The sequence below is a fragment of the Macrosteles quadrilineatus genome, unplaced genomic scaffold (genome assembly GCF_028750875.1).
Source record: "Macrosteles quadrilineatus isolate MER2022 unplaced genomic scaffold, UCM_ALF_1.0 Scaffold_1__1_contigs__length_201487025, whole genome shotgun sequence".
NCBI classification, from domain to species: Eukaryota; Metazoa; Arthropoda; class Insecta; order Hemiptera; family Cicadellidae; genus Macrosteles; species Macrosteles quadrilineatus.
Genome location: NW_026542594.1, coordinates 79,733,691 through 79,747,479, shown reverse-complemented (window position 1 = coordinate 79,747,479; position 13,789 = coordinate 79,733,691). Strand labels below are relative to the sequence as shown.

At 34.0% G+C, this 13,789-nt stretch overlaps 1 protein-coding gene across 1 annotated transcript; it reads right to left on the bottom strand.

The window, feature by feature from the left end:
* Nucleotides 1-11,152: 11,152 nt before the first annotated feature.
* Nucleotides 11,153-13,576, bottom strand: LOC128998221 (piggyBac transposable element-derived protein 4-like). The gene is made up of 3 exons (XM_054424257.1): nucleotides 13,412-13,576; nucleotides 12,841-12,958; nucleotides 11,153-12,303 (listed from the first exon to the last, which is right to left on the bottom strand). The coding sequence occupies exons 1-3, from the start codon at nucleotides 13,574-13,576 to the stop codon at nucleotides 11,153-11,155; spliced, it is 1,434 nt and encodes a 477-aa protein (XP_054280232.1).
* Between the last annotated feature and the right edge of the window lie 213 nt (nucleotides 13,577-13,789).

The window sequence follows — 13,789 nt, the reverse complement described above, 5'->3', positions numbered from 1 at the left end:
CGTAAAGGTTTCTTAATTGTAATATTTTATTACTTTTACCAGCTGTGTGCCCGTTCTACGCACGGGGCTCTTATAGTAGTCAGTTGAAACCTTCTTATATTAAGAACAGCAGCTGGTTTGCATATTTTCAGATTATGGCAAAACTATTACCTAATAAACCTTCGCAAATACAGTATCTGACATTTTCAAGCCAAAACAAATGCTTCGCAATTAAATGTCACGCGGCTCGTGTTGGTCCATATGTTAAATCCAATGATTAAACTAAAAAGAGCTTTATAGGCCTAGATCTATGAGGCATATCCCTAAGGTAAGTCTATAGTTGAAAGTTAGTTCCACAATGGCTAAAAGTATTTAAAGTATTGCCTCAACCTCACCATTTAACACTTTATTCGGGTTGACATTTTCATTACCTTTTTTTCGTGACATTGAGAAAAAGGACACTAATGCGTTAGCAACAGACATACACACAAAAATACAGAACTTAATTAAGGAATTTGCAACGCTTCAATTTATATTTGCTTAGACCGAAGATGACCCGAAATGCTGTCAAAATGACGGCTTACAATATGAAATGAAGTACTATTAGACGATTTAGATTGGTAATTTATAATACAAATTACCAAAATAGGCCACGAACTATTGATACATGAACAACGTAAATCGTAACGATTCATGATGGTTTGCTGAACAAATGTTTTACTAAAATGAGTTATCATTGTCTTAGCATAAACGAACATTTTGGAATCCAGACAGAAACAGCAAAACTTATACAGTTAAGACATCAATTAAATTGAATACGGCTGTAATAAGGTGCAACACCAACGATAACTTATTTGTATCTAATCTATATTTATATAGATTCCATCATAAAAAATTAAAATCGGAATTTAAATTATATTTGTTAAGGAACCTCAGTGTGAAATATCCACCGTCAGTTAATATTTATTAATTGTTGTAATTAATAACTAAAAAAACTCGGTTATTTACAGGGTTATTTTAACACTTTTATTACTTGTACAAAAGTTCATGAAAATTGATTATTAAAATGCCTTACATCGTGTTAGTAGAGAACTAGAGTAAAGGGCTGGATAAAGTGCATCGTCCTGGCCGCGACAATGCTAAGATGTGGCGCAGCGAGACGCTTAATCCCACATGACGCCTGCAAAATCTAAAACGCAACCCCGGTCGTTGGCTCGGGTCGCAGAGCCTAGCAGCCGATCCAGTTAGTTTTATATGTCGATGGTCTGACCTGACCTTCACTACAGCTTGCTATGCCACTTTGAAACAATTGTAGTACAAGTCATTGATATAACTTTGATACAAGATTGAATTATTTTAAAACCATTTTTAACAATGTTTAGATATAAGTTTTATTACAGTTATCGTTATTTAAAAATCAGTTTGAAGCTTTTTCCTAAGAATGTTTGTTTGAGCGATTAAAATTTTATCAAAGATCCTAATAATCAGGGCCGGTTTAATCCATACGCGAACTAAGCGGCCGCATATGGCGCCACGAAAAATTGGCGCCGTGGCGCCAACGGAACATCTTTTTTTTAGTGAACAACGTAATTTTGTTTATTTTCGCTCAGAGTTCAAGTATTCAAAGCACCACAATAAAGGCATTTATTCTGTTTGTACCAACAGCATATGAAAAATGCGTATATTTGTACAGCACTACAACTCATAAGGACTTAATGCCATTTGTAGTTTCGATTTGTAGTGAGCTCTGACGCTCGGCAGTCGGCAGTCGGCAGCGTACTACAGCGCGGCGCCTGTGGGTTTCATTTCATGACTCATGTTCTGAACCACATTCTGATGTTCTGAACCAGATTGATACCAACTCTGCAATTAAAGAATTAGAATTATGTAGAAACCTTGAACATTTAATCTTTCAATTTCAGATAATGTGAGGATTTATTTCAGAATTTGTGATTTCAAGAATGTCTAGTCTAGGTACTGCCAAGGTCTTGAACATTCTGGTGAAAAATTGTAAAATTTTTAAGGCTTAATTTAAGATTATTTTATGATTTTAGTTTGTTTGATCTACTACCTCTTAACCTATTTACATTCATACAGTTACTAGCTGTAACCCGCGGGCTTTGCCCCGTTTAACTTCTTAATTTTCTAGATGATCTCGTTCGCATGGCTCAATCACATCCTGGTTGAAGTTCGCTCAATACGCTCACGCACCTTTTATGATTTTGATTGTAATCATTGTTTTCATTACTGTATATGCGTATTATTTAGTACACTGCTATAATAAAGTTAAGTATAGATAATGGGGAATAAAAAAAAAACAATTTCAGTCTTAACTTGTTTTTAATCTGTACAAGACAATCGTTTATCAACTCTTATTACAAAGCTTATCTAGCTTACGTTTTTTGGTACACTTCTATCCTTCCTCGATTATTCGTTGTTTTTTCATTTTACTATCTTTATTCAGTAAAATATTACAGAATGTTAATAAACATTTTTTAAACAATGGGGTTATATCTTTACCACAAGAAAGACATACCTCAACATTAGTGCTGTCGAGAACATGGTGCATTACCGACATTAGTACCTTTCTCTGACATTTGCACTTCAAAAATAATGTACTTTCATATATTTCACCAATGAAATGAATGAAATGAAATATTACTTTATTATCACAAAAACATTTCACAGATCCAGCGTTAGCTGGTGAAACAGGTGATATTGTCAGAGATCTTAAACTAAGTTACATAACAAAACTAAAATCCACATAGCTTAAACTAAAATATATTTACTTATCATTTAAATAATCGGAAATATTATAATAATTTTTCTGTAAAAGGTATCGTTTGAAATCATTTTTAAATTTTGAAATACTGTTAATTTCTTTGAAATTAGTGTGTAGACTGTTGTAAAGCCTTAATCCCATATAATAAGGAGATCTTTCATATAAACAAAGGCAATGTCTTGGATATTGAAAATTTGTTGAGCGTGTAAGATATGGATGACTGATTTGTTTATCATTGTACATTTGATAATTAATTTTAAAATTCACCATCATTTTATATATATAAAGTGAAGGCAAAGTTAATATCTCATATTTAGCAAATAAAGCTCTGCATGAGGTTCTTTTAGGCATAAATGATAAAATCCTTATAAATTTCTTCTGAATTTTGAAAACTGCTTTAGAATAAGAAGTTGCTCCCCATAATTCAATCCCGTATTGCAAGACAGAAAAGAACATTGCATAGTACACTGTGAGTTTAGTTTTTAAATCTATTACATTTCTCAAAACATACATTTGAAAGCAAGCCGTATTTAATTTACCAACTACCACTTTTAAGTGTGTTTTCCATGTTAAATTCTTATCGATATCTAAACCCAAAAATTTTGCATTTTCAGTAAAGGATATAATATTATTATCATAAGATAATTCAATAGTGGAGTTTTGCCTATTCTGAATTGTTTGAAATAACATCACCTGTGTTTTAGAACTATTAAGTTTTAGCCCGTTGGCTGTAAACCAATTAGATAAATTAAGAATAGCAAGGGGCCTAGTATTGACCCTTGCGGAACCCCACATTATTTAGTGTTAAGCCACTGTGAAATACATTTTTTACCATTTTTTACGATTATTGTTCTTTGATGTCTGTTAGTCAAATATGAATGCATCCAAGACAGAGCCATATCAGAAAATTCATAATATTTAAGTTTACTCATTAATATATTGTAATTTACACAATCAAATGCCTTGGATAGATCACAGAACACCGCAGCTGTGCTCTGAGACCCATCCAAGCCATCAGAAACCTGATTTATGAAATCTGAGACAGCAGTTATAGTGTTTTTCCCATATCTAAAACCATATTGTTTATTGGTAAATAAATCATTATTTTCGAAATATGAATAGATTTGGTTGTAAGCAATTTTTAACTTTGAACCAATAATAACTTTTAAAACCTTTAAACCAGTAATCAACGTATTTATGATGAGGTCAGAGGGATATTGTAAATTGCCCCTATCTATCACGGTAAAATAATAAGACATTGTATGTGAGTTGAGGATTGTTTGCTTATCGATTCAAACAAATTTAGATTTACAACAGTTACATTGAACATTTTTTAATAATTTATGGCAAATGTACCCTCCTATGTAGGTAATACCGACAACATCATTTTCGGAAATATCAGCACTTTCTAACTCATGAGAAATATCTTCAAATTCTGAAACATCAAAATAAAGGTTTGTTTCGCCTTCTGGTCCCTCAGTTTCTTCTACACTAAAATCCCTTATCTCTACTTCCCGATTTTTAGCAGAAAATAGCTTTATAATGCTAAGAGTTTTAAGCTTCTTTTCTGATTCGAGTACTTGTGCAACAGATATATTGTAACTAGCACCACTCATTTGACGATACTGTCCAAACCTAGCCTCTAAATCGTCTATTTGGAACTTTCCTAGTAAAACATACTTAAAGTGTAAAGCATTAAATAAACATTCCACAATTTCTAAAAATGTACTGACGGTACTATTGTGTCAAGTGTGAGTTTTCCTTTTCTTTTTTTATTATTTGCTAACTCTCCTTGGACCAAAGTATTATTCCATTTCTCTAACCAGACTAGAAATGATTTTAGAAATAACATATTCTCATGATCTACAGTGTTTATTGCTTGGCAATCTCTATCATTAAACCTTGCTCCCTTGAAAGCATGATTTACATTAACTATTTTCCACCACCTAAGTACAATTTCTAAAAAGCTTATAGTACCATCCACATTGCTATTCTTGTGTTCTAGCTGATATTGCTTTAGAGCGGCTATATTTTTTGATCAAAAAATTTAGCACATAAATTTACATTTTGCCTCTCCAGAGAAGTAGGGAACAATACTTTCATACTTAATGCTGGAGCTAGCTTGACTACACTATCCTGCTCCATATTTTGAAGCATTTTCAAATCAGAAACACTTGCAGTAAGTACTTTATCATGACTACTAAAATCTGGAAAATGGAAAGTTTGTTTGGAATCGGTCTGATTGAGCCAGTTGTTACGTATACATTTGAATAGGTGTACTGAATCAAACAGTACAAAAATATGCTGAGTATTATCATAAGGATTTACAAATTTGGAAGTTAAAGTTACCCCACATAAGCTTGTAAACATTGACCTATTAATGCGGTTGTTATCAGATATAATACTAAACACTCTATAACCTACTTTAGACAACAATTCCAATACTTGTAAAGTAAGTTTGTGTAGTTGTTCGCCTGTTAAATCTTTACAAGGGAATAAACCTACCACTTCTTTATTGTTTGATAATAACGATGATACCATAAACGTTTGAATAGTTGTGGCCAAATTCAACGACTTTTCACTTGACTGCACAGCTATACCTTCAAGCTTACCACCTTTATACGCCACTTCCGGTCTTACATAAATCTCATCTAGAAGCAAGTTACAATGCTTTTCGTGTTCACTCATTGCAGATACTTTCTTTTTCAAATAGTTTATAAGTGATGAGTCTATTCCTGAGCTGCCAATACCTAAGTTGCAGGTAAAAGTTTTCAAATACCGAGGGTGTGGCATAGTCATTAATTTAGACCGTCTGATATATTTGTATGCCTCGGGATATGAGAAAAAAACTGTCGCAAACCAAATAAGAGTTGTAACACAGTACCGGACCTGTTTAGTTACGGATAAATTGATTTGTTCTTTATAAAAATTTAGTTTTTCACTAATACATTTGTCTTCAGTATCATTGTTAATGTTATCAATTACTTCATTCAAAACAGCTAGTTTGTCACGTTTTGAGATTTGCAATTCGACACCTTGCTGGAATAATAGATTGCAGAGCTGTTTTAACTGTGACCACTTAGTTATTCTAGGGCATTTGCTCACTTCTAATATTTGGGGGTTGTCATTCAGTACAAAGTCGTCTTTGACAACTGTAAAAGAAAGATCTGTTTTGATAATGAGCGTCAAATCAACTTTCGGGAACTGTTTCTCATTAAATATAGTAGTAAACAAACATAACTGATTATTACTTATACTTACTTTAGAGTAAACATTTTTCAATTCTACCGCGCACTTCACTGAAAACCCATTATTTATTTCTTCATGGCTATTTACTTTGTCTAAACGGTCCTGTTCATTTGTTGTCTGCTCAGCTCTTTTTTCTATCTCCCTCTGTCTCTGATTGGGATCCTTTCTTTCTTGAGGAAGTACTTTCGACAGGTAACAAGGCAAATTTTCAAATATCGTAGGTAAAGCATCGCTAGATAACTTTAACTGGTCCCGTTTGACAGTCAAAACAGTACCGTCCGGTCGCGTCACTTTATCCTCACGCAATTCGTATCTATCATCAAAATGCTTGATACACACTCTGGACGATTTATTTATTTGATAGTCGCACCTATGAATAGCTCTAAGCCATGTTTCAGCTCTTGTTGTATCTCTTGGGAATGAAAAAAACAGTTACACGTTGTCCTGGGTCATAGTTACTTTTACAGCCAGGGACACAAAACTTGTAAGGCTTTATTTACCAGGAAGCAAAACATAACTTTTCAATTACACAACTCATGAAGCGAACACCACAAAAGCATTGGTTAGTGACAATGACATTCAGTATAACAAACGAGTATGGCGACGCACTGAAACCAATGACATTCCAAAAGACCACGTGTTGTCTAGCACTACGACGCCGCGTGGCGGAGTATCGACCGCCTACAGTTGTGACGTAGCGCCTGAAGTGGTGGGGGTGCAGTACGGCCTGTATATCTAGTGCGGCCTTGGCTATAGCTCATGTCCCAAAAATTGAACTAACAAATAAATCAGGGAAACTGGTTAGAGAACCATTGGAAGTATCTAATATTTTTAATGACATTTTTATTAATGCTGTTGACAGTCAAGTTATTCCACATTTATCCCAAAACACGATGTATTCAACTCCTACTTCTTTTTCTGACAGTACTTTCAAGTTTAGGACAGTGACTGAAGATGAAATAATTAAAATAATTTCAAGTAGGCCAATCAGGATTTGATGAGGTCCCAAAGTCTTTGTTAAAATCAATCAAACATGAAATTTCAAAACCGTTAACACATCTAGTAAATTCTTCTTTAATCTGCGGTATATTTCCCAACAAATTAAAAATAGCAAGTTATTCCAATTTTTAAAAAAGGGTTGGAAACCAATCCTCTCAATTATCGTCCAGTTTCACTACTATCAAATTTTTCTAAAATTTTTGAAAAGTTGTGTACGATCAATTAGCAGATTTTTTAGAGAAAAATTAATTATTTGATGAAGATCAGCATGGGTTTAGGGCTGGAAGGTCAACGACAACCGCTAGTGTAGATTTTGTGACATCAATAATTGAAAGTATAGATAAAAAAATAAAACTTTGGGGATCTTTCTAGATCTTACTCGCGCTTTTGATAGTGTAAATCATTCAGAATTAATAAGAACATTACAATCCTTAGGAATAAAAAATCGCCAGATAGAATGGTTTAAATCATATCTTAATGATAGGAAACAATATACTGTCACAAAAGGGCTTAGTACAAAAAATGTTATACAATTTCATAATTCAACAATACGATGTATCAAGTACGGAGTACCCCAGGGATCTATCCTAGGACCGCTTCTATTTTTATGCTATTGTAAAGAAAAAATACCCCGCCGCAGCAAACCTGCAGACTAAGCGAATTTCCATTAGCCTGATAGGATTTACACTAAAATGCCTCCTTAAAAATATAATATTTATTCCCTATTTAAATAGAATTTGTTTAACGAGTACTTAGGTTTGCTGCAACAGGGAGGGTAAAAAGGTGGTTTTTTATGTTAATAGTTTAGTAAAAAATTAATGTATTTTCCAAATTCGATCAAATTATGTTCATAAACAAGCAAAGTACAACAGTTGACTTATTCTCCATAAGAATAACACAGGGATTTTAAATTTACTGTTTTTGGAATTTTCTCCGTAACCATTAGGCGCACAATAACGCTTCAATATACTAAATTATTTGTTTTTTATGCTCTACAAAATGGTGTGAAAATAAATTGTAAAATTGGTTCGCGAACTTGTTCGAATAAATGTAGGTTTACACGTTTGTACCAAATTTAATCAAAATCGGATCATTTTTGCTCGAGTTATTGTGCTAACGGACACATATATATATATATATTATATATATATCATATATATATAATATATATATATATGAATTTGAACGGATGGTGTTTTTGGTCTCTAGGGACCTCAAAACGAAAAAATAAATCGGTCCCGGGTCCAGGTCTTACCATGAGTACTACGGTAATAGCTTATTCCCTATATGGGAAATTCGCTAAAAAGAAAAAAAAGAAATTGTAAATGTTCTTTACTAGTTACTTCATTTCATCAAATACAAAATCTACTCACACCTCTATGTAATATAATTTAGATATTCCATAAAGGTGTGAATAAACCAAAAAGTTGCCCCCTGGTGGGGTTTTAATGAATTTAATTTATATTTGATTGAACTCATGAGGACATATAATTACAGAGCAGTACGCAGTGGAATTAAAGATGTTAAGTGGGCCCTTGTAATTAAATACCCCAGAAGTCCATTAAGGGGGGATCGAGAGAGATCTGATTAGTTGTCCTCCTTCACACCTTCCTCAGCTTAATTTTAACACTCCTTAATAACTAATAGAGACTCTAACACTAACTAAGATAACTAACAACTAAGATTTGAACACTCTATGAATTGAAATGTCAGTTCAGATGAAAGATTGTGATATGAATTGATTTCTCTGTAAAACTGTAATATTGCAAATGATAATATATTGAACTATTGATTGAAAATATTTATGAAACTGTTTGTTCAGAAAATATTTATCAAAGTATAAACTCCAAGAAATTAATATATAATGGATTTGGTTAAGCCGATTACTCATGAATTCACCAACTTGATATTAAAAATGTAATATGAACTTGTAAAACTTGCTTGGTCAAAAATATTCATTTATAAAAATGAGATCATCAATATTCTTTGTGTATACTTTGTATACTTCTTTCAGTTAAGCCAATACCTCTTAAAATTACCAGTTTGATATTAATAATACTATCTGAAACACAGGCAAATAAAAATATGGTGATTTGTAAAAATAATGTATAATGAATCAGAATTACGAGCTGTGATACAAATATTAAATATAAATAATGTAATAACCTTTTGTTGTAATTAATAGCCTACTATTTTGAGAAAGAGAGAGTGAGAGAGTTGATTGTCAATTACAAGTTCAATTTGGCGGTTTTTTCATTTAAAATACAAAGCCTCGGGAAACCTAGCCTTGATGATTTTATGTATTTATTTTAGGTCACCAGACTCCCCAAGGATGTTCGTGTTTATCAACTGGCCAGTTTACAATTTAATACAACAGGGAACATTATGTAGCTATGTGATCTACATCACTCCATTGTCGATTAATGCAACGGGGCCAATCGACTACTGAGTCGATTACTTGATAATTTTATTTAGTATGGACACTTTATGAATTTAATGGGAGTCTATCCTCATGACCCTTTATCAACCCTAGCCTTCGACCGAGTACTTTGTTTCCCCCATTTACTTTACACAATCAAACTCTCACTATTAAAAATGTGATACCGCTCAAAAATTATTTGCATACATGAAATACAAAACGTTATAAATAGTATACTGACGATGATAGAATTTGACCTTTACATAGAACACAAAAATAATAATATCACAGATAATCATTGCTCTTAAAATTAATAGGCTATTTCAATTCAATTTAATAAATAATTTTCATTTGACTAGAATATCTAATACGATAACCTCTTTGTATAACCACGACAAATTTAATAAAACATTTTTTGTCCTGAATTTGTGACCATGTGCTCTAAGCAGACCAAGTGAAACATGAATATCTCAGACCAACTGTGACATGATTTCTGACTGGTAAAAATTAAATGTACATGTGAAAAAATGGCAGATTGGCAGGACTATATTAATACTAAAACACAAATAACATTAAACATTTACTTACGCACACATGTCGACACATTTACATTCACACTGACGAAAGATTCACACGGACGCAACATTTAAAAACTGACTCGTAGTACTTTGTGATTTTGTCTGACCGAGCGAAATTTCACGACACGGTTTTTTCTGGTGTAGGACTTATTAATTCTTGTTTTTCGAGCTGGCGTTTATTGTTTCAATTACAAATACCGTCACGACGACCCGCGATTCGCTAGAAACTGACATTTGCTATCGATATGACGCATGTACTAATTTTCATCACGAACGCGAACAATCAATCCGGCATCTCAACTGTCTCGACTTAATACTAATAAAATCACACCCCCAATTGCAGTTTGGCGAAATTTTGACAATTGCGATCATTTGATGCACGTACAATTTTCGCCCGAACGTGAATTTCCGAGCTATGAATTAAGATATTAATAAAATCGTCCTACACCAGCGACAAACGCGACCTTGGATCTAGACGGCACAACTTTATTAGAATTATCTGCAATTTAGATTTTGAAACTTCTGTTAATAAAGAACATTTTAAATCGGAAAATATAATGACAATTTACGGAATGTACGTTTATGAAACAATTTTATCAGTAAAGGACAGACTTCATGATTTGGAACGAGTTGGGGATAGTCATAATTATTTCACCAGAAATCGGGAAAACCTTGCAATTGGCCACCATAGTCTAAAACTTTTTGAGAAAAAACCCATGTATGCGGGATAAAAATTTTATAATAATCTCCCAATTTAAATTAAATCAGAGACTTCCAAAACAATATTTAAAAATAAATTAACCCATTCACTTATGATTTTTTTTTTACCCGCCTAGGCCAAAACAAACGAATTTGTTGTGGCTAGTTTCATTCATTTCTGATTTAATTTTTTTTCAGGCAACATTTACTATTTATATGCAAGATATTATTATTTTCTTATTCAAAATTAAATGTAGATTCAAAATATATAAATATTTCCCCAAAAAATATAACTATAATTTTTTGTTATACCATATAAAAATAAAATAAAAAAATAAAAAAATTTAAAAAAACTTTTTTATTGGTCATTTTTAGCTACATAGGGCTCATATATGTTTTGGAACTAGTCTATAATACTGTATGACACTTATAAAAACTCACCAAATGTCAAGCAAAGTTCATTTTGGTGTGGTATGCCTTGAAACACTCTGGCATGTGAAGTGCGACAAGGCAGAGCTCACACTCCCATCGGCTGTCACTGCGCTTTCCCTGGGCACTACACACCTTACATCTTCTTGAAGGTGTTTGTTTGACTTCATTTGGAGGAATAGGCCTAGGAAAATGTCCCCAAGTTGCTGCCTGGAGCCTCAGAGGTGTTTCTGAGTTGGATGATCGTCCTCTTCGATTGTACGGTGGCAGTTGTCGCGACTCAAACATTTGCTTGACAAACCTCTCCTTGAACTCACTAAACCCCAATTTTTTTCTGGTTAATTTTTTGAACACTACATAAGAGTTAAAAAGGCCAATGTCCATTATGTAAAAGAAGATCTTCTTGTATCCCTTAGCATACCTCCTCATACTAGGAAACGACGCTAATTGCTGATCCTCGCGGTCAATTCCACCCATTGAACGATTATAGTAGATCACTGGTTCTGGCTTTGTTATAATTTCTTGGGTAACTCTGTCTTTCTTGCCAGTTGATCTTTTGTCAGCTTTTTGATGAAAGGTAGACAAAATGCAAACTTGCTTCTTGTCCTGCCACCTTACTGCTAACATATTGTGGCTATAGGCTGTCTCGTAGTCGCCCAACTTAAGTTTACCCTCTTTGAAGCTCTCTGGCATGTTTGATCTCCACCAGTTAGCTGTTCCAATTACATTGAAACCTATTTGCTTAAGTCTATAGAAGAGAAGAGGTGAGGAATACCAATTATCTATTGTCAGAGTATGTCCTTTTCCTGCCAAATCTTTTGTCATTTCAACGACTATCGCCTCACTCGTTAACAGCTTTTCCTCCTGTGTAGAATCCCCACTTCCTTCTTCAACCGGTACATTTTCTTTGACTTCAGCTCCAGTATAGATCTTAAATTTAGAACAATAACCACTTCCAGATTCACAACACTTGTAAAACTTTATGCCAAATCTGGCTCTCTTCTTAGGATTAAATTGAACATAGCCCAACCTCCCTCGGAACTTCATAAGACTCTCATCGACAGCTATGTTTTCATCAGGTATGTACAGATGGGAAAACTTCCTGTTCATGTACTCAATAACATACCTTAACTTCCACAGTTTATCATTCACAGGTTTCCTATTATTGTCTGTAAGGTGGAAAAATGTGGACAGTAGCAAAAAACGGCGGAATGGCATCACTTTACGAAAAAAAGGGGTCTCAGTTACAGCATTAGGCGACCAGTATGATTGTATGGTTCTTTTTTTTACAAGCGACATAAGGACACACAGTGTATAAAAACAAGCCATTTCATCTGCAGTTGTGTCAAACCATTCTGAGTATATAGTTTTTCCTACCCCGCCTGCTTCGTTCTTTTTCTTAATTGTTTCTTTGGCATAATTATTAGTCTCTGTCGCAACATGTTGCCAAAAGTCATTATCAAGAAACGCATTGAAAACATCTAATTCAGAGGGAGCTGAGCCTAAACTTCTAGCCAAACTTGCTCTAACACCAGGACAACCAGTAAAAGGGATTTTATTTATTATATTACTTTCTATGGTACTGGTCCACTGCCAACCCTCCTTTTTCTTCTTTTTTGGTGGAGCTGTATCGTTACTAGTTTGAGTTTTGGACCTTTTAGTAGGCTTAGATGGTTGTGAAATAGCTTTTTTTCCTATAGGCCTACCTCTTCCTCTAGACCTGCCCCTAACAGGTTTACTTTTAGGCCTAGGGTCAGGAAAGCTAGGGTCGTCAGCTTCCTCACTCGGTGTAGGTGAGAGGGCAGGCACGATTGAAGATGCAAGCTGGTCAAATAATTCAGGCCTAATAGGCAAATCTAAATCAGATTGGACATTTGGAGGGGTCATAGGCCTATGCCTGCCACTATCTATATCATTTATAGGCCTAGAGTCAGGGAAACCAGGGTCGTCAGCTTCCTCACTCGGTGTAGGCGAGAGAGAAGGCGCGCTCATACTACCGCGGTATAACCGATCAAGAAACTGGACTGATTTAGGCAATTCTTCATCACGTGATGGAGAAGATACATGCTGATCAAATATTTCAGGCCTACTAGACAAATCTGAATTATATTGGACAGTAAGGGCATCTGGAGGGGTCATAGGCCTAGCATAGCTGCAAGAAGGCTGTTCAAGCAACAAATGGTCACTTTCTAAAGGATTAGGCCTAACACAATTAGTATTATGGTCTGGGGAAACTGTGGTCTCATAATCAATAGGCGTATTAGACTTATTACTCACTTGAATTCTGCTCCCTTCCAAATCATCATCATCACTCCAACCACTCTCCTCAAACAAGTCACAATCACTGTCACTGTCACAATCCCCTATAAGTTTTATAATGTCACTTTCATCTAACTCTTTTCCACATTCATCCACGAATACCAAGTTATTTTGAAGACTCATCGTATTATACAAAAGCTTTTCAATTGAATAATATAGTAAAACAAGATACCGTAGCTCAATCTTTATCACGACGAAGTGAAACACGACATGATAGGCCTAATAACTCAGTCATTATAACGACGAAAAAGTAAAATACTGATAAAAACTTACACTAAGTAAATTCTATAACTTATTTTATAAGATAACTACTCTTTTCAATAAAATAATAAAGTA

Excerpts from the sequence above, each read along its gene's own strand:
- LOC128998221 (XM_054424257.1), bottom strand. The coding sequence starts at position 13,576 with ATGAGTCTTCAAAATAACTTGGTATTCGTGGATGAATGTGGAAAAGAG. Across the intron at positions 12,959-13,411 it reads TGGAAGGGAGCAGAATTCAA|CTTGCATCTTCAATCGTGCC; the intron begins GTGAGTAATAAG and ends TTATTTGACCAG. Across the intron at positions 12,304-12,840 it reads GGGCAGGTCTAGAGGAAGAG|ACAATAATAGGAAACCTGTG; the intron begins GTAGGCCTATAG and ends TCCACCTTACAG.